General features: G+C 37.2%; 2 protein-coding genes across 3 annotated transcripts; one reads left to right on the plus strand and one right to left on the minus strand.

Annotated features, from left to right (window-relative positions):
• The first annotated feature begins 25 nt into the window (after nt 1-25).
• Nucleotides 26-9,386, plus strand: LOC146487852 (ubiquinone biosynthesis monooxygenase COQ6, mitochondrial-like). The gene is made up of 13 exons (XM_085127929.1): nt 26-235; nt 1,088-1,219; nt 1,636-1,694; nt 2,190-2,396; nt 2,817-2,891; nt 4,113-4,220; nt 4,656-4,718; nt 5,210-5,317; nt 5,765-5,849; nt 6,466-6,583; nt 7,038-7,153; nt 7,469-7,635; nt 9,167-9,386. Exons 1-13 carry the CDS (start codon nt 73-75, stop codon nt 9,194-9,196), a joined length of 1,431 nt encoding a protein of 476 aa, XP_084984055.1. The 5' UTR covers nt 26-72; the 3' UTR covers nt 9,197-9,386.
• A 1,038-nt stretch (nt 9,387-10,424) lies between these two features.
• LOC146487853 (sphingosine-1-phosphate phosphatase 2-like) lies at nt 10,425-21,088 on the minus strand. Of its 2 annotated transcripts, XR_014868166.1 has the most exons (4): nt 20,212-21,088; nt 13,623-13,712; nt 11,150-13,019; nt 10,425-10,834 (listed from the first exon to the last, which is right to left on the minus strand). XR_014868166.1 is itself a non-coding variant. In XM_085127999.1 (3 exons), the coding sequence occupies exons 1-3, from the start codon at nt 20,809-20,811 to the stop codon at nt 12,483-12,485; spliced, it is 1,227 nt and encodes a 408-aa protein (XP_084984125.1). In that variant the 5' UTR covers nt 20,812-21,088; the 3' UTR covers nt 10,425-12,482. The 2 variants fall into 2 exon arrangements, 1 of the variants encoding a protein (XP_084984125.1); XM_085127999.1 differs by having other exon boundaries at nt 10,425-13,019.
• Nucleotides 21,089-21,220: the final 132 nt, after the last annotated feature.

Below are 21,220 nucleotides of genomic sequence, written 5' to 3' on the forward strand. Positions count from 1 at the left end.
TATATACTTCATGATAGAGGAATTAAAAGTCGTGTCACTTGTGTGCAAACGGACCCGTGCGAAGCATGAGAAATGTTTTCATCAGCTGTGAAGAAATCCCTTGGATCTTGTAAATATTTTGTAAGGTTGCGAGTATGTTCCTTTTGTTCAGCTGCCAGTAAAGACGTGCAAGATTTCTATGATGTTACAATCGTTGGTGGTGGAATGGTTGGTGGAAGTTTAGCTTGTGCATTAGGTGAGTTTCTTCCTTCTTTGCAAAGTAGCTTTTAAGTCTTACATTTTTTGTAAGTGTTGAATCTTCCTAGCTACAATGCTTGCACATTTTTGCTCAATTGCAAATTTAAAAAATAACATTTTTATAAATAGCTGTTCAAATTAAAAAAAAAAACAATAACACATTGACATGTATACAAGCATGTTTGAAATATGTTACGTTTGATCAGTTTTAGCTAGGAAGATTTAACACTTACATAAAGATGCTTTGCACAGAAGGACAAATTATGCTGTCAATAACCCTGGGGGGCTACTCCCAAAAAAAATGGACAGGGGTGTGCGGCCCACTTCCCAAAACCCTTACCCTATTTATGACCAAAATGTGCGATTTTCCCTACCCTATTTATGACCTGACCAAAAATTTGATACCCTATTTATGATCTGATAGTGTCTGGTCAACTTCAGTTCAAAAACCCCTGGAGTCCAGTGCGTGACCGGAGCGCGTGGCAAGCCGTTGTGGCACGTACACAGCTCAGTTGCTATAAACATCATGATGAAGAAGTAGCTTCTTCAAACAAAGAAAAAAAAAAACGAATTCAAGACTAGAGTGCAAAAATTGATACCCTATTTATTACCAAAATGGCACCAAAATGGCTAAAATCGATACCCAGACCAAAGCGGCTGAAAAACCATACCCTTTGGCACCGCACATACCTATATAGCCTATATAAGGGAGTACCCCCCGGGTCATTAACCCAGCCTGACATATCTTTTCTAACATCTATTTTAAAACACTTCAAACTAAACTAGTAGTATCTGGTTGATATAATATATTTCAAGAATACTGAGTTGTCATTTTCACTTTCTATGTAAGGCCTTGAAAAAACTTTGGATGATCACAAGATTCTATTGTTAGAGGCTGCACCAGACAAAACAGAGAACTTCACTTCAGTTTACAGCAACCGTGTCAGTAACATCACTCCAGGATCAAAAAACCTTCTGGAAAGTAAGCCAAAATAAGATGCCGCTATCTTCTTTATTTATTTTTTTAGTTATTTATTTATTTATTTATTTTTTTTTTTTTTTGAAAAAAAAATGTGGATGTGGTCTGGGAGAGAGGGGCAGGGGTCAGGGGGCAGCAAATCAATAATGGATTTAAGAGAAGCAAAGTTTTTTGCACCATCCAGCAAAAGGGCCCAGAGATAATAAAACCACAGGGAAGGGGTAGGAATAATTTTTTTTCCACTGGCAAATTATGGGAGTTGAGTCCATGTCTTTTCCCGCCTTTGAAGCTTTTCTTTTTCTTTTTCCTCTTGTACAATTTCACACGGTTCATAGTTTATGGGTGAATTGAATAAATTAGTTGCTAAAATATAATAACTTATATGGTAACTTATATGGTAATGTTCTTATTATCTTAAGGTATTGGTGCCTGGGACCATATTTGTAACATGAGGTACAAGCCATTTCGAAGAATGCAAGTAGGTATTAAATTCTTACAGACTGTGTGAAGTTGTACTTGGTATTATTAAATGTATGTAATAAAATCACAATACATGTAACTAGATTAGTGAGAAGGCTCGGCCAGTGCTAGTCTAATCAATATGGTGTTGTGACATAGTCACCTGTTTTTATGTTTATTATACAGACAGCAGTATTTTACTGGAAAATACACCACTTGTAAAATTCATGCGAAACTACATCCAGGACCCAAGTACTTTATTTTCCATATCCTCGCTTTTGAGGATGTTGATTACATCATTTCCCACTTTTTTGTGGTTGTTTATGCAAACAGTCAGTGAAAAATTATGATGAGCGATAGATTTGTCTATATGATAAAAAGACAATTACATGGTGATTGGTATGAATTTTATTGTCTTGTGTTAAAAATAATATAATATTTAACAAACGTGCACAGCAAGTGAGTACTGGGAACTTCAGAACTTGAAATAATTCATGTTTTACCTATTTCCTAGGTTTGGGATGCTTGCAGTGATGCACACATTTCATTTGATCCGTCAAGAGAGTTTGGTGATAGCTCCTCAGACATGGGATATATTGTAGAAAATCCTGTTACTATTGCTGCTCTTAGAAAGCAACTTAAAGTCCTTGATTCTAGAGTGGATGTTTTCTATGGAACAAAGCTCAAGAAATTGACTCTTCCTGATTCAACAAGAGACATGGTAGGAAGGCTGTTTTTGCTTATTAATTACTTGCAGGGTTTTGACTGTCTGTGTTTGGTTTGGTAAGCAGAAGGGTTTTGACTGTGCATGTCTGTAGGTGGTTTGGCAAGCAGAAGTATGAAAATATTTTCATCAATAGTTATTGATGCTTGTGCTTGTATTTCTCAGAATACATCTATTTGTATGAATTCTGACTTATACTTTCAGCAAACATTTAACAATGTGACAATGATTACAGTACTTAAGAATAAGTTAAAGAAAAAAGAAAAGGAACATCACAAGTTTTATAAAATTATTTATATACAACTGCAGATATCACTGTCTATATACACTAAATTATCTATAACGTAATTCCATGTTGACACAAAAGCGCGCACACATTGACTCACAGAGATTAATGTTCAATTTTTCAATCTGAAGGATGCTGAAGATGTCGATCATCCCTGGGCTACATTAGAGCTTGAAGATGGAAAAACATTACACTCAAGATTAGTGGTATGCAATGTACCTGAAAAAAGAAAACTTGATCAATTAAGTTACTTAAGGACGGTGCCTACTAATGCCGAACTATTTTTGTGCTGCTTATGACTATGGGGGAAAAACAGATCTTAGCAAGGCCTCTTGGAATCCAAAAAGAAAATTGGGGGTAACCACGCATTTTTCAGAGTAGTTAAGCAGTGATATCTCTAAAAAGCGCCAAAATGTAAAGCAATGTATGGGATTTTTTTCCTAAATTGAAGTTTAATTATCTCTGAAAAATGCATGGTTACCCCTAATTTTCCTTTGAGATACCAAAAGCACTTGCTAAGTTCTGCTTTCTCCGTATAGTTTTAAACCGCGCAAAATTATCCCTGTATTAGTAGGCACCACCCATAGGAAACCCGAGTATCTCGAGATGCGCAGAACGTATGCGCAGTAACAATAGTAGCCACCGTCCTTAACATTCCTTGAGAGTAGTTATCTTGTGCTCAGTGAACTGTAGTCATGCAAGTCATCATTGTTTTTGCTGCAGTTTTAGCTCTTTTTTCCTGCTGAAGAAAGTTGAAAAACAAACAAGATAGATCAATTTAAAGAATTTTGTCATTATTATGACATAGCTTGTAAGTTTGTAATGGCAATGGCTTCCTTCTCTGCCACCTGGCTAAATCAGTGCAAAATTCAAGAGGTAAGCGAGCATCTTCATGGGCTGCTCCAAAGCTGTGGAACACTCTACCTGTGACATTTTTTAATTCAAACTGAAAACTTATTTTATTCAGAATTTAGTTAAATTTACTATTGTTTCAGTAATAAATTATTATTTTAGTCTACTTAATTCTGTAATTTTTATTAACTTCTGTCTTTTTAACTTGGAAAACTGTTTAATTTTTTTATAAATTTTAGTTTATGTTACTCTTGTGTATGGTGGCCTACAAGGGGCATGTTACAAACATAAAACAAACCATGCAAATAAAAAAGGAAAACGCGCCAATGAACAAAGAACCATGCAAATAAAGAGAAAATGCAGGCCATCATATTTGTGAAATAAATAGTTATTTGAATATTAACATAGAAATGCACTTGTCTATTAATACAAATTTTACTGTTATTTATTTATTTATTTATTTTGTATTATTAAGCGATCACTATTTTGTTTTTTTCTTTTGGAAATGGATTTCTTCAAAATAAGGTCACCATAGATATGTTGCCTGTTAATGACTTGGTCTCTTTACCTTAAAGATAGGAGCTGATGGCCCACAGTCTTTGGTGCGCAAACAGGCAATGATGGATTATCTCTCTTGGAAATATGATCAGTCTGGAGTAGTAGCAACCCTTCATCTTGGCGAGGTATTTTTTTTCTAAAGCTGAATCTCACTCACGCTATTATCGATCATCAGATTAGACCAGTACTGAATGTTGACTGTGTAATATTTGCATCGTGTCCTCTGATCTATGCAATGTTTCAGTTAACTTTCAAAGTAAGGGAGTCAATGAAGGATTTTAAGGGATCAGTAGAATTGTGGGTCTCTCCTAGTCTTCCTAAGTTTACCATAATGATTCTATTTGTCGGGTAAGGAAGCCAGCTGTCTTGAGTTTTTGACTAGCCTGCGAATGCAGACGTATTTCCGGCTGTTGCTTCTCTCCAACAGCCATAAATACATCTGTGTTTTGAGGCTAGTTTTTGAACTGTGACCCCTCTCTTATCTGGAACACTGTCGATTTGCTAAAAGATGTGGCACAGCTTGAAAATATTCAAAGGCTAACTGTCAGTTTGTTTTTTAGATTACAGAGAATATTGTTGCATGGCAGAAGTTTTTACCAACAGGACCCATAGCATTATTACCGGTAAGGAGCTAAAGATAAAATGTGTTTAACTTGACGGTAATAAATGCCAAGAAGGGAGGTGTTATTTACTTTGATAACGTTTCATCTGAAGTACAGAAATTGTTGAGTGACATAATTATGGAATGTACAATTTTCGAGAAGTTAGCCTTCATTCATGAATAAAACCCAAATATCACTTAATAGACCCTATGCAAAAATGGCTGACATTCTAATTATTCTTTTGTAACTCGAGTTCAAATTACTCACGAGACTACAAACCTTGTTTTTGAGCTCAAAAATCAAAAGAATATTTTACCTTGAACAAGGCTAGTAGGGCTTAGTTGGATGTAGACAAAAAACATTGAAGTCATAGCACATAGGGTTTATAGACTATTAATATTCTCAAACATGATTATTTTTCAACTAACGAATTGGGACCAAAGCCTCTATGCAAACAATGAAAAAAAAGTCAACTTATATTTATTTAATAGTCTTTTTATTATTCTCCACAGTTAACAGAAAATTTAAGTTCATTAGTGTGGTCGACAACTCCTGAACATGCCAAGCATCTGATCTCCATGGAGGAAGACAGATTTGTTGATGCTGTTAACAATGCATTTGTAAGTATGTAACTATGTTATTTGAATTTTAGTCAAAATCAGGAAGAACAGTTTGTATATTAAAATGTAACCACAATATGAAGTCAGTAGGTATTGCCTGTTTAATCTTTACAACATTTGACAACAGCTGAAGGAAATTTGTTTAAACCAGTCTGTCTCACCCCTCTTCTATCTAAGTTTTTTGCTGCCAGTACTCCTGCCCTCTTTCTTCTAGTCTAGTTCCCCATTCTCCAGGGTGTCTGTTTCCTGTCCTATTACAAAGTAATTTCTGTTAGTTTTTGTTACCTTACAGACCAGCCATTTTGCAAATGATGTACCAACTTGAAGGGGCAGGTTTACTGCTTTCTAATTTCTCTTTCTGTCATTGTTCAAATCTAGTCACGTTTGTAGCCTAGAATTCTTTATTATTATTTTTACCTTAAATTTTGTTTATTCCTTCATAACAAGTGGGAAGACATGGAGCGCAATCCCCTTGTGGATCAGGTGACAGGAATGTCACATCTTTTAGCTTCTGTATTTCAGCCATGGACAAGTGAGTAGACAAGAGTAAGCTTTGCTCATGTACAAAGATTTTTCACTGACCATGTTATTCCCGAGAGAAGTTCACAAACGTGAGAGAAATTGCGAAGATGAGTTCATGCATTACACAAGAGATGCATTCAAAGTTGGCTCTGAGTTCATGTATGATGAGAATTTTTATTTACTGTTTTTATGTACTAGACAAGTTCTGGATTGTGAGTAAAAATTACTAAATAAATGCAGGTTTACATAATATGATGTAAGCACAAGTATAACCATCAGCATATTAAACATAGACATATTCTCAATTGAAAAAATGTTGTCAGGTTAAAGGTGTATCGTGGATGATAAGACCAAGCAGCTTTCTGGGTAGCATTTGACCTGTGATCTTTTTTTGCATATACATGTTTCTCACAAAGAGAAAAAAAAATATGAAATATGCACCTGCTAATTAGATCACCCATAATCCTATCAGGTTGCATTGTTTGCGATTCAGATTTTGCACAGACAAGGTTTTGTTTCCATTGAGTGTATTCTGTAGCCCAGTGATAAAGCCCAATCAGAACAAGTGGTTGCTCACATCATATGAAGATGTTCATAAAATGCCATTACCTTGATTTACCATCTAGCATCTGGTACACAGTCTCCTCCAAGTGTGAGTTCAGTAGACCAAGGTAGTCGTGCCATGTTGCCTTATGGCTTTGGTCACGCGACAGAGTATGTCAGGCCAAGATTGGCTTTGATAGGGTAAGTCCATTTGAGTACTGAACAAATGACACTGCCCAACAAATTTGACTGCTTAATTCACAAGATGTTGATCATCTAAGACCTTAAGCCAACTTTGAACATATAAACTGGTTCCATCCGCACAAAAGAAACAAAATGGCTATTATATTGTTTATTGTTTTCACTCATATATATTCAAACCACGAAGAAACAGTCACTTTGCCTTTGCCTTTGCCTTGATGGAAGTAAATGCAGACCCCACAGAAGTTTTGTGAATTTAGTTATTCTTACAGACTGGTTCTTAAAAGTTCTTTACTTGCCAAACCTTCTGCTAGTTTTCCCCCATCTTCCCTACCGAAGTTTAACGGTCAAAAGTGACACTGTTATCTCCCACTATTTTAGACTGCAACTTGATGGAAGTAACATCAAAATGTCGGAAAAAATAGTTTTAATGACATTTTATCTTTTTAAACAGTGATGCAGCCCATAGAGTCCACCCTTTAGCAGGACAAGGTGTCAACCTTGGCTTTGGAGATGTTGCTTGCCTAAGGGATGTCCTATCTGAAGCTGCTGAAGAAGGGAAAGATATTGGTAATTTAGAACTGTTAATGGTTTTAAAAAACCTGAACCTATGAAGTTTTCATTTTGTGTTTAAGCCATTAACGCCATTATTTTGATTACTGCGATCGCTTATATCTGGTTTCCAAAGCATGAACTACAGGCAAACTTAACCTCCTCTCAGCAGTCTTCGCAACACTCAAACACTTTGTAGAAACTTACTTTAGGTATATTTCAATTTGCATGTTTAACCTCAAGATAACACAGCAAAACTCAAACATATTTTGAGTCTAGTTGTTAATTAATGCTAACAGAGAATTTGTTCTTCTCATCTATTTCCTTCTCTAGGATGTCTGGAACATCTGTTAACCTATGAAACCAGGCGACAACAGAGCGTTGTTCCCATGATCACTGCCATTGATATTCTAAAGAGACTTTACTCCACATCAAGTCCTTTACCAGTCCTTGCACGTTCAGTCGGCCTTATAGCAACTAATGCTTTAGCACCAATTAAGGTAACTTTTTATGCACAAAGCTTAAGCCCATGTATGTGGGATAATTTAGGATTACATTTTCAAATGACTCTGCTTTGAATGAAAGAGCATGATAACATATCATGTTAGCAAACTTTGTGTTAGCAAAGTTAGTTCATGTTTGATGTTTCTTCCATTGAATTATTAAAATTAAAAAAATTTAAAATTATTAAACAAATTTTGTTTCCCACTTACAGACCTCAAATCCCAACAAACACCTTCCAGTTGTTCAAAGAGCAGAAAACTGCAAATCAGGCCCCAGTTGTTGAAAGAGCGGATAACTTTATCCATTGGATAAGTCCAGCTGAGCGAATGTACTCCAACCAATGCTTTTGGCAAATTTTCCACACTATCCAATAATCCTTCTACTCTTATCACAAATTACAGGACTATCATGAAAATCCTGCACACATTTTATCTGTCAGATAGCGAAATATCCAGTGGATAAAGTTATCTGCTCTTTGAACAACTGGGGCCAGATTAACAACTTGCTAGTTATAGACATGGTTGGAGGATACTTACCATCACCTAATGATGGTTATAATTACATTCTCAGTCCCCCCCTCCCCAGTCCCACAACAGTGAACCCTCCCCCCTCCCCTCAAGGACAGTTCAATGACATGAATGCAAAGTTTCTTTAAAGTGCTACTATGACGAAATTCGCGTCTTTCAAATCTAAGCCATTTTAAAACATAAACAAGTAGTCTGTACGAGAAGAAGAATGCTGTTTACTATTTTCAAACATCTCTTTTTGTTCCAGAGATATTCAAGTTTTTAAAATATGCAAATTAGCCAAGTGATGACGTCATAATATCAACAGAATTTTAATCAAATATTATGAAAAAAGATATCTCAGCCAATTTGTATCAGAAATGCTTGATTCTTTGCAGTGACATTGTTCTAGGTGAACTCCACAATATGAGCTTATCAGTTCTGTTACCATGGCAACATACTGGGTTCCAGTCCTCCCTGATACTTAAGGCTTTGCTGACCACTGTTGGCGTTCTGTTTTGATATTTGCCAATGGTGCCTCATCTGCATGATTCAGCAAACGTATAAATATGTTAGGTCGAGTTCGTGGCCTTTTTAAATGTTTTTCAAGCTGAAAATCACTAAAATATTAAAATTGGGTTGGAGGGGACTGGAAAAGAGTTCGTTGCCATGGGAACCGAATTTTTTATAGCTGTAGGTGTATTGCCTTTAGACCTATTGGCCTACCAGGTTTCAATGGTCTCTGCTGTAAATTGACTGAGATAGCTCTATTTATATACTTGATGTTATATTGAGTTGATAGTATGACGTCATCAGTCCTCTCATTTACATATTTCACACATTTTTCAAAGTTAAATATCTCCGGAACCAATGCAGATATTTAGAAATGGTAAACGGCGTTTTTAATCTCTCCTAGAATTCTATGTGATAAACTTTAAAATTCAAGAGATAAAAATTTGATCACAGTAGCACTTTAAGACTTTTTAAGACATACAATCACATGTCATTCCTTATTTTCTAGGAACAGATAGTTGGATTTGCGACAAGATAGTAGAAGAAAACGTTGTACTGCTCCTGAGCATAAATTGTGAAGCAGTTGCTGTTACAGAAAGCATGATTTCTTTCACAAATGGACTATAATGTTGTGATTATGTGTTCAAGATATCTTGTAAACTTGTATTGTTACCTTGTAAATAATGATCAAATAATTTTTCATCAAAATAAACACAGACCCCACAGAAGTCTTGTGAATGTAGTTATTCTTACAGAGACTGGTTATTAAAAGTTCTTTACTTGCCCAACCGTCTCCTAGTTTTCCCCCATCTTCTAGAGTTTAACTGTCAAAAGTGACACAGTGGTCTCCCGCTGTTTTAGACTGCAAGCAGTCTCTTTCTTCTCCTAATTTCTGTAGCGTGCGATGGATCCCTCCTTATTCACTTTCCTTATTTGCATTATTTTATGATTACTTTTACTGTATCAAACTCCCCGGGGAATTGAGATGGCAGGAGTTTGAGAAATCAAATTTCATAATGTACAATTCATAATCTTGCACATCGCTAAACTAAGGTACAAGTAACTGATTCATTACTGCTTGCAGTCTACTGCGTACACACATTACAGCATATTCTGCAATATTTGGAGGTGCCAATCTCTCTTTGTTATGTCAGTTTTTTTTTTTTGTTTTCATTGAACACATTGTAGTTTGAGGTTAGGGCTGTTAAGGACGGTGCCTACTGATACCGAAGTATTTTTGCGCTGTTTATGACTACATATGCGGGAAAAGCAAATCCTAGCAAAGGTAATTGGGGGTAACCACACATTTGTCAGAGATAATTAAGTAACAATTATTCTGAAAAGCACTAAAATACCAAGCAATGTATAGCGTTTTTTTCCAAATTGAAACTTTATTATCTCTGAAAAATGTATGGTTATCACTAATTTTTTTTTGGATACCAAAAGCTCTTGCTAAATGCTGCTTTCCCCAAAAGGTTTTAAACTGTGCAAAAATATCCACTCTTTCTTTAGGACACTGGGGTATTCAAGGTAAACTTAATCTCGTAATCTCATCTTCTGCCATCCTCGCATGAAGTAGAATGGGTAGTTCCAGAAATACCTCCCAGGGAAGGAATTTTCTTGATTGTTAAATGAATTCTCCCAACTGGTACCCATAGGGAATATGATGAGAACAGTGACGAGAAAATACACATGGAGAGAACAGTGGATGCACATTGATGTTGGAGCTTCAAGGGTTTTAAAAGTGAGAAAAGAACAAAATAAGCTCAAACTTTCCATCAACTTTTATTGCCCATCAGCCATCACACTTTGTTCTACAATAAGCAATAACTACTGATAAATGTTGACGATACCACATTATTTTGCTTAAACAGTCAAACTGTCAACTCCACTGGCTATGCCAAATTGCACTAGTAAAAGTAATATAATTTTATTCCCAAGGAATAACAAATTAATAAGTACAACTTTTAACTTAACTTTCCAAATCCTGGACATTTCCCACAACTTTCAATTTTTTTGAAAAATTTAAATAGAAGAGCCTATGTTCAGACTGCGAAATGTACAAAACTGTTGAAAACCAAACATTTTTGTTAAAGATGAAAAGAGAAACATAATTAACCAACCTGGTTGCCAGGGTTCAAGTAGAAATCGTTACCAAACTATACTTGGAATTTTTCTGAAATAATTATATTGCTAGTCAGAAATCCCATTCAAGCAACCATTGTATAATTTGTTAATTTGGATACCGATCCAAATTAACTATTAATTTGGATACCGAAGATATTTTGAAATAATATATTCCTGACAAAATCAGCATTATTTTTCACCCTTAAAAATAATAGGTAATAGGACTACATGCTAGTCAGTAGTGTCCAATTTGGAAATAATTGGATTCAAAAAATTCCTTGGACTGCCAAATTGGACGTTGGCAGTCCTCGGAATTTTTTCTCATCCAATTATTTCCAAATTGGACAGCATGTAGTCCTATTACATATACTAATTTACATTAATTTTTAATCTAAAGCAATCATTTTTAAAAATGAAGTTTAAAACTCATCTATCATAGTAGGTTTGTTTCAAAATTATATACAGCCTGGAATATGAATACAAACAACCTTTCGATGACTAGAAAAGCCATTACAGTCTTCCAAAAACTAGAAACCAACCAACCTGATCAAATGTGGCCAATAACAACACGTCTTAGTTTGGTATGTTGAATATTTCTCAGAAAAATTAGCTCTCAAAAACTGTTTAATTTACAAAGAATGTATGACTGGGTGGCAGGTCATATTCTGTGTAATTTAAAGTTCATTTTCTCAACAACTATTTAACATGTCATGCTCAAATTTTCAGAGTACTAAGTTTGCCAAGCTCTTCTAATTTACTTGTAGTTAGTTTTGTCTTTTATGGCAAGGTATGCCAGTGAGGCCAATTAAGCATGTAAACAAATTGTTGTTGTTGTTGTTGTTGTTAAATATTTTATTTTTCTCTCAAAAAGGACATCGAGACATTAGCAAACTTAAGCAGCAACAACAGCAATGCCAACAAAACTGTCACTTGAAAATATTTTTATTTGTGCTTCTCTGCAATTATTTCAACTCTTAGCTTTGGCAATAAAGCTGGCTATGAAGCCACAGAAGGCAATTCCTAGTACCGGGAAATTCCCCGTTTTTCCACCAACTTTCTGATACAAAATTCCCTGAATTTTCGCTGAACTTAAAAAAATCTGGTTTTACCTGACCCATGATGTAGAACCATAAATTATTAATTATTCACACACAGGATAACATGCCTACATGTATTACAGGAAAAGTATGAAAGAAACAAAGAGAAGTGGTTGTACGGTAATGCTTTCTTATAAGCCAATCCATAGTATGCTTCATGTGGGAAACCACACGTAGATTGCAACAATCCCCCATAAACCTGCAGTGAGTTTTTTACTTTTTTGAAAGAAAAAAAGGAGTGAAATTAATTATTCTAAAGCTTCACCCAAACAAACACCCTCTCACTTGGAAGAACAATAAGTTATAACATTAGTTTCAATATTACATTGGAAACGACAACATGCGAGGGGAAAGTTTCTTCTAGACAGCTCTCAATCACAAGGAGGGTGACACGGCTTGGAGGCAACAGGGTAAAGATTTCTATATGAAGCCTAGCCTGCATGCAAACATCTCTTATTTCCTTTGCTTTGCATGAAAAAAAGAGATACTTGTATCAAATTACCCTAGCGGAGGAACTGGGAGACATCTGCAAGCAGGCTATATGAAGCCCAGCTATTGGTGTTTTGCAACTATATTATTTTATGGTTACAAATAGCTTTGTTACATTTCAATGTAAGCAAATAACTGCGGTACAAAACCCACTGCAGTGATACCAATCACTAAATAAGTAAGAAAGCGATGCGGCATTTCAGAAACAGCTTTCTTCCTCTTGGGATCAGTCTCTGCGAGAAGCCACGGCACCACAGTATGAACACTGGATTTCACCATAGCACGGGTCGGTATCAACACTGTTACACCCAACACAAATTTACTAAGCATCTTGATTATCTTCTTTGAGCCAGGAATACGGATCGGGTATGGAGCACCAAGATAGGGGTCTGGCATCCCGTGGAAATAGCATCTTACCCAGCAACCAAGCAGAGCACCACACGTACTGAACACAATCATGGCAGTATCAGCTTTTGTTTGGGTCTCTGTTGGCGGTGTCGGGTACAAGACTATCATGACCACCGGAATTATGATTAGAAATATGGGTGTGTTTGGTGAACTGAACACCCATTTATCCATTGACACATCCATTTGCGGGAGCACTGTGACAAGTACAAGTGAGGCAAATACAACACCAGCAACAAGGTCCTGGGGAATAAAACAACAAAATTGCAAATATTAAATCAACATTTAATGCCTTAGTATTAAGTGTCGAAGAGATCACGAACTAGTTGTTCGAAAGCCGAATCCCTGAGGTGTCAAGCTTGCTTGTTAAAAATGTTTTTAAATCTAATTTTAACCTAATAGTAAAGAAAATTCAACCTCAAAACTGAGGGACAAAATTCTTTTTGAAAAATCTTTATTGTTCAGCAATTAAACTCGAATCAAAGTTCTTGTTAATATAGGATTAGTTCAATCGGGCTTTGAACAACTGGTTCCAGGCCCCAGTTGCTCAATGAGCAGATAATTTCATCTACTGGATAAAATGTGTGCAAGAATTGCCCTATAGCCTTACAATTTGTGTACAAAGCAGAAGCGTTTGTCTAATTTAAGTATGTGATTGTGTGAAAAACTTGCCAAAAGCTTTTGTTGGAGTACATTTTATCTGCTGGATATCAACTTATCCACTGGATAAAGTTATCCACCCTTGGAACAACTGGGGCCAGGAGAATATAGATGTCAGGGAGATTCCCTATACCCTATAATGATAATAATTATAATTATACTTGTTACATCTGAGAGTTAAAATACCTGTAATGTATGCATGCCCATGTATAGCCGACTGGTCGACACCAAGATGCACCAGCACAATGCAAATAAAACACCAGCATACAATGGATACTGCAAAAAAAAGGAAGAAAACAGTCCAATGTTGAGTTAATTGCGGTCTAGATGTACTCTTCTAAAACAATTTAAGTTGCACACTTGCATTTAGATATTTGAGCTGAATACAACAACTTTGTAGAGCGGAGGAAAGCGATGATATCGTTCTTCCATTCATTTGAACATCTCCTTAACCCAGCTGAAGAGTTCACCTTATCCTGATGAGATCCAAGTTCAAAACCTTCTGTGAGGGGTGGGGATGGGTACATTTACAGGAGACTGGAGGTTGGTTTGTCTTGATGAATGGCTGATGAGACTTATGTTCAACAACAGTGTGAAAGCAAGTTGTTCAAATCAGGTTCCAATGATTCTCCTTCGAAAGCAGGTGTGTATGAACTGAAATGCATGGTCTTTCCATTTGCAACGGTAGTGTGTGAATTTTGTTATCAAAACATTGATATGCAGAGACGTTCCAAAAGCTCCAAATATAGATGACCCTAACCCTTCAATTTGTTTTCTTTTGGTAGATTTCCATATCTTTCAAGAACTCATTTTCGAAAAAATTTTTGAGAAATATTGAATCCTTTTTTTTACGAGTGCTAGAAGTGAAGGCAGTCTTGTCGATATTTTCACCTATTGTTCGCATTAGTCCTCCACTCGGCCAAATGTGTCCAAATATGGAGCTAAGAAAAGAAAAGGACATCATGCAAAAATATTTGAAGATTTGTGGTAATGCTTCAATTGTAAACAGAGAAAATGGTTGAAAAATGTGTGGTTTTTGGATGCAGCAACTCTCGAAATGTAGAGAAAGGAATCAGCATGCATAAGATTCCCTCTGAATCCTTCTGAATCCTTCTGGTGTCCTTTCCTTACATCACAGCTAAGAAAGTGTCAAATATCGGACGCTTCTTATTAGCTCGTTCCTTGTCCAGCGGGGCTTAAAGCGCGCAAAGATTTAAAAATTTCAGTAACTTTTAGCGCTCTTAAAAAAAAAAAGGATTCAATATAATTATTTTCTAAAAAAAATTTTCGAAAATGACTTTTTCACAGATATGGAAATCTACCAAAAGAAAACAAATTGAAAGGTTAGGGGCACTTAACATGACAGCAGGCGACAATCAAATATGTTGCAGCTCAACACAAAACCACACACTGTTCTTCCTGAAACATTCTGTAAAATTACACTCTGTTCAAATCAAACATCCAAAAAAAAACTGTAATAATGTACAACACCAGCTAACACATCTCTACAGGGACCATGCATCAGTAAATATTTCCAGTAGAGAGTAGAGCCAGCAGTTGCTGACAGTTCCCACGCCCCCCCCCCCCCCTCTCCCCCTCCCCTGAGCTCCAAACATTACCATTTTAAAAAAAAAAAAAAACTGGCAAATGCCCCACAGGAAGCCGAAAAATTTTGGCTATCTCTAAAATAGGGAACGGGGAATGGAGGAATGGGGAATGGGGAACGGGGAACGGGGAATCTCTAAAAGGGGGAATCTCTAAAATAGGGAATCTCTAAAAGGGGGAATCTCTAAAATAGGGAATCTCTAAAAGGGGGAATCTCTAAAAGGGGGAATCTCTAAAATAGGGAATCTCTAAATGGGGGAATCTCTAAAAGGGGGAATCTCTAAAATAGGGAATCTCTAAAAGGGGGAATCTCTAAAAGGGGGAATCTCTAAAAGGGGGAATCTCTAAAATAGGGAATCTCTAAAAGGGGGAATCTCTAAAAGGGGGAATCTCTAAAAGGGGGAATCTCTAAAATAGGGAATCTCTAAAAGGGGGAATCTCTTAATCTCTAAAGCTTTTTTACAACCACTGTTTCGGCAGGCTTTTTTGTTGTCTGATACTGGGTAATAAACACCGCGCCAAATGAGCCTTGACCAATTACTTCCTGGCTCGTAATCTCGTCCCAGCTAAATTTTGGGAGCCCATCAAACGCCTCAAGCTTTTTTCTTTTGCTGGCAAAGGCCAATGGAAACTTGAAATTGTTATCCATGTTGACCTGAAGCCACCGACTTGAAAAAAGGTCGACCGAAGGTCGGGATGACATGTCTTATCTTAACAAGTTCTTGCAGCCATTTCCCGCCATTTGGTACTACTGAAAGAGAATTTGTCTTTTTGGTATAAAAAAGCAGACGCTATTAAACCTTATATTCTCATTACTAGTCTTGTTAATTAGGCCATGAAACGTAACCAGCCAGACACAATGAAAACATATTTAGCATTTGCAATTTGGGTGGCTTCCGGCCTACGTCAGACATGTCTTTATCCCAGGGAGATAAGCATGTCTGGTACCTGAGTGATAACATCATAGATAAGGTGAATTTTTCCCTTGACCAGCGAAACCTTTTTTTTCTTGAAAAACATTGAGGGCGTTTGTTGCAACTTTCGAAAGGCATAAAAGGAAATTGGTTAGTTTTAGACATAAGAAAGGGCTTTTTCATTAGACATCGTTGTAAGGCCATTAGGGTTGATGGATCAATCGCAACACAAACACCGCGAATTTCACAATTGGCATTTTTGAACTGATCACTAGATAAGCTTTTTGCAGGCGTCCAGACGTCTGTCTAGTCCAGTTAGTGATGGTCGACCCGTGTTACAGATGCCAGGCCCGGTTCCAGTTCCAGTCATTTTGAGTCTACGGCTTATTCAGAGATTCAATCGCGCTTTCATCTTAACCGTTTTGCAGTAAGATGCTGTAGAAAATTCGATTTCTCTTGCTGTACGTGGCCCTTTGGTATCAATTGGCATTTTTTTTTTAGACCACCCCTACTGAAGATATTGCGGCAAGTGACGACAATAATTTATTTTTATCTTATATATCTAGTAATTATGACAACAACTGTCAATAATCACTGGTTTTCACGTGACGTCACCAAATTCTAAAATTCAAAACTGGGAGGCCTACAAAATTTTTACCTTCATTCAAGGAAAGATTACCTAAAAATATGTCTGTTCACAATTTCTTAGCTCGATGTCGTGCTTCCTTTTGAAAATAGAACGGTTTCAATTTCCGAGTTTCCATCGTGCGTGACATAAGGAGGACGGCCGTGACAGAGCTTTTCCGTATCTTAAAAATGACTCTTCGGGTAATTTTCAGCATTCTAAACAATTTAAGTTTGAGGAGAAATATTAAGCTAAACATTCGAAAATTCACAAGGGCAAACAAACCTCTTTTCTGGCAAAAGTGAACTCCAGATGTTTTTTCGTATTTCCGGCCGCCATGTTTGTGTCCCTCAGAGGGACACAAACATGGCGTCTCCATACTAAGCTCTATAAATTTATGTGGAACATTTTATCAAATAACTCCAGTAGGGAATGCCGCACAGACCTGACACTTGGACAGATGCCTTATTTATTTATCCTCTATACCATGTCAATTTCTTGACTTCATTCATGGAATGGTTTCGATTTTTTTTTTCAATGGCGTGACAGTGAAAACCGAGAATATTATTGGTTGTTGGCAAATGCTGTAAATGTCTCTTAGGAAAAACTCTACTTCTAAAACGTTCATAGATTTATCCAGTTTGTTGAAAGATTCTCCCGTTTAAAGATTCCCCTTTTTTGAAATTCCCCCTTTAAGAGATTCCCTATTTTAGAGATTCCCTGTTTTAGAGATTCCCTATTTTAGAGATTCCCCCTTTTAGAGATTCCCTATTTTAGAGATTCCCACTTTTAGAGATCCCTATTTTAGAGATTCCCCCTTTTAGAGATTCCCTATTTTAGAGATTCCTACTTTTAGAGATTCCCCCTTTTAGAGATTCCCTATTTTAGAGATTCCCCCTTTTAGAGATTCCCAGGGTTGTAGCTAAGAAATTTGTCTGCCGGTTAGCTGAGAAATTGAGCCGGCTAAAGAAGGCGCAAAGTGCCTTCTGCCGTCGGCGTAGCTGACGGAGGGGTAGGTATGGGAGAGGGTCGCCCCCTCCCATTAGGGGGGTATGGGGGGCCTCCTCAGGAAATTTTGAAAATTTTAATTCAATTTGGTGCACTCTAGTGAAATCTAGGGGCTCTTTTATGCAAAAAGAAACAACCATTAAAGAGAAGGTCAGCTGTGGTGCCGCAGTTTGAAACGTGTGGTACAAGAGATTCACCCTGAATTTATTCAAAATTTTCTCCTTCGCTTTTACGTTTCCATATTTCCTTCGTGTGGTTTTCGTTGTTTGGCGTTCCTTGAACTCTCTACCAGGTCTGTTCACTGTGCCCCTAAGGAGAATGACAGACCTTCTGAGCAGACAGTGCTTTGTTTTACTTCAGTTCGTCAATCTATGCTGTTTTCTTAATTCTCTTTTTGGTGAGCTCACTAGAAGAATAGTTCTTTATTTAAACACGGTAAAATCCATCCGGAATATAAAAATTAGAAATAACCTAACTATCCTAAACAAAATTTAAAACCTAACTACAATATTATTAATCTAATCTAACTAAACCCATTTTTCATGAATGCCGCGTATACTCTAACATTAAAAATGAAAATACGTGCGTAAGATTTTCGATATTTACTTAACATTAAAGTGATGAGAACGAAAGCTACATCGCCTTCCATTCGTTCCGAAAAGATAAGTGCTTTTAAGTTTGCACTACAATATCAGAAAATTGATTCTTATAAACGCTTAGAACTGAAAACAAAAGAGCTGTCCACACGGTCGTTCAGCTGTTCATCCAGTTTCGCAGGTTCGTTCACTCGGTTTCTCGTTCGTTCGTTTTCGCCGGCAAGCACTCGGCGGACCGTTTACGTTTCTGGTTTGTTCAGTTGTTCCTCCGTTTGCCCAGTTCTTCTTGCTATTCATGGGCATAAACATGTTATAAACAATAAAATTTAACCAATTGAAAGCTGTATTAAAACATTACGAAGAAGTTCCTTCATGTTTTTTTTCTCTGTCATGCTACAGAGAAAGACTTCTTCTTTCTCCGATCTGACACAAATACCTGGTAACAAACTCGTTCCCAATCTTTCGCAACGCCTTGAATGCAGGGGCTACCAAGCTTCGTGTTGACAAGATGGCGGACGCAGAAAACGGAAAGAGGACACGGTAAACAAGTCCTCAAAACAAGACTTTATTTCAATTACTTTATGGCATCGATACTCAAGGTAGTCAGGAGTTTATACAACCTTTTCAATTAAAATATATTATTCTAAATCGAACCATTGCTAGTGGGTAACTAAAGAACTGTTCATTGCCCTTTTAACCGAGTGTTTGCCACCCAAAACTCAGCCGGCGATGACCTCTTTCCCAGCCGGCGAATTTCGCCGGCAGCCGCCGCTTAGCGACAACCCTGGATTCCCTATTTTAGAGATTCCCCCTTTTAGAGATTCCCTATTTTAGAGATTCCCCCTTTTAGAGATTCCCTATTTTAGAGATTCCCCCTTTTAGAGATTCCATATTTTAGAGATTCCCTATTTTAGAGATTCCCCCTTTTAGAGATTCCCTATTTTAGAGATTCCCCGTTCCCCGTTCCCCGTTCCCCATTCCCCATTCCTCCATTCCCCGTTCCCTGTTTTAGAGATAGCCGAAAAATTTTGGGTGATTTCTTTGTTACTCAACTTGACCTCACTCTAACGAAAGTGAATTTGGGCCATAACAAATCTCAGATAGTCTTTTATAATATTTCTCAGTATCGCTCTATTGACTGTTTGTTATGTGGTATTGGCTTCCTTAGGTGTAGCTTCTACCAAAGCCATTAACTTCTTTCTTTTCTCCTTTTATTTGTTATTTTATTCCTATGTTCCTATATACTATATCCAAGTGTAAATAAACTGAAATTTGAAACTTGAGCTAATCATGGATTTGTGGTCTTCTTTGCTGGTAAGCTTGTCAATAACAGGAAGCGACAGGATAGCCAAATGCCTGTACAATGCCCAAGGGGAGTGGGGATGGGCAGTGCTGGAATATATAGATGGATAATTTCCAGCACTCTTTTTCCGTGTATATAAATTGGCATTGCGCAATTTTGACGCTGCAAGTAGCTATCTCCTGTCAGAAATCCATGAAACTTGACCCTTAGTGATTGTGCAAGATATGAGGTCATTGTGGCATGTCCCTGTCGTGTTCCGTGATTCTTGCATGCTACAGTAAAACATTTTTTTTCTAGAAGCCAAGACGCTGCACGTTTAACCAAAATAACTGATGTTCAATACAAGTATGTTTCCACGTGATTGGAACAGTAAATTTTCGATTTACAGAATTTTCTGAAGGCAAAGCTGACAATATCGACTTCCCACCAAATCAAGTCAAATGTAAAAGGCTTAAATTTCCACGAATGTTGAGATCTGCATTTTATTCACAGCTTATCTCAAATGACAGGGCTTTACATATTGTCAGAAAACAACGGCAGCGAGTAAATGTGGGGGAAATTTAGTTCACCGGTTGCATTTGTTGTAAATGATGTCATCGATTTATTTATTTGCATTTAACCCAGATGTTAAAAGAAAATCCAATAACGATTGAACTTCGCCGTCATGAACGCAAATTGTGAATAAAACAAATTAACCAGATAAACAAATAAACAGTTCACAAACCTGGTAACGATCGTAAGAGAAATACACCAAGCACACGGGGATCAGCGTGCCCACCATAGCGTGTGTTGAGGGCATTCCGTATTCAACCTCGAATCGCTTCTCCACTGAAATGACTGGAGGACAAGGTGGTCTGGGCCACTGAATTACATCCTTTGCAGACTGGCCTATGTACATTATGAGGGCCCACATGAACACAGTTCTTCGCGCTAAATATTCATCGATATTCCAAAACATAAACGGGAAGAAGGTGATGTAGAAAGATTCGTAGCCCAACGTGGACCCAAACAAGAAGACCGCGTGGAAAAAACTATTGAATTCATACTCCTGCTTCACTTTCTGCTCTCCAGGTACTCTGGGTTTCGTAGGTGGTTCGGGTTTGACAAATCCATTGCGATGAACATGGTTTGTACAATTTGCGTGAAGGTGATTTGTGTGTGTGTAATATCCATTGGTCGGTACATGTCCATTGCTGGATTTGAAGACCTCTTCTTTGCCGTCACGCATTGAACAGAAACCATTTTCCTCGCGCCGAATCTCACGCAGGCCAAACGTACGTTGGAATTTTGCCACAAAATACGGATCTCCCAGTGCTTTGAGCATTTTTGAATCCAAACAACCGCGAAAAAAGCGAGAATGGATATTTAGGCGGACTGTGGGTTGGACTCCTCGCCGCGCGCCGCTCGATTCGTCTCCCTCAGGGAGGTGCCCTTATATGGAATACCATCACATCACACCACACAGATTACGCGTGATGTACACGTGATAATAGGGGACTCCCTGGCTGGCAAATAAATAATTACAAGTTTTCCTGAATTTTATTTTTTTTTTATGTATGTTTTATTCTCACTGACTTGGTGCTTTTTTAACACAGTATTGTATTAAAAAAGGACCAGAAACCTCAAAACTCAAGCAACAACAAAAACAAAAGAAGATAGCTAAGGGGGTTGGACCACACCCTTTTCTTGATGGGGAAAGATAAAAAATGTCAATGTTTTATTTGCGAGTTGAT

This window comes from Pavona decussata, unplaced genomic scaffold, assembly GCF_977016875.1.
Source record: "Pavona decussata unplaced genomic scaffold, jaPavDecu1.1 SCAFFOLD_13, whole genome shotgun sequence".
In the NCBI taxonomy this organism is placed as follows: domain Eukaryota; kingdom Metazoa; phylum Cnidaria; class Anthozoa; order Scleractinia; family Agariciidae; genus Pavona; species Pavona decussata.

Excerpts from the sequence above, each read along its gene's own strand:
- LOC146487852 (XM_085127929.1), top strand. The coding sequence starts at position 73 with ATGTTTTCATCAGCTGTGAAGAAATCCCTTGGATCTTGTAAATATTTT. Across the intron at positions 6,584-7,037 it reads CCAAGATTGGCTTTGATAGG|TGATGCAGCCCATAGAGTCC; the intron begins GTAAGTCCATTT and ends CTTTTTAAACAG. Across the intron at positions 7,636-9,166 it reads ATGCTTTAGCACCAATTAAG|GAACAGATAGTTGGATTTGC; the intron begins GTAACTTTTTAT and ends CTTATTTTCTAG.
- LOC146487853 (XM_085127999.1), bottom strand. The coding sequence starts at position 20,811 with ATGCTCAAAGCACTGGGAGATCCGTATTTTGTGGCAAAATTCCAACGT. Across the intron at positions 13,713-20,211 it reads TCTCTTACGATCGTTACCAG|TATCCATTGTATGCTGGTGT; the intron begins GTTTGTGAACTG and ends TTTTTTTTGCAG. Across the intron at positions 13,020-13,622 it reads TGGGCATGCATACATTACAG|GACCTTGTTGCTGGTGTTGT; the intron begins GTATTTTAACTC and ends TTTATTCCCCAG.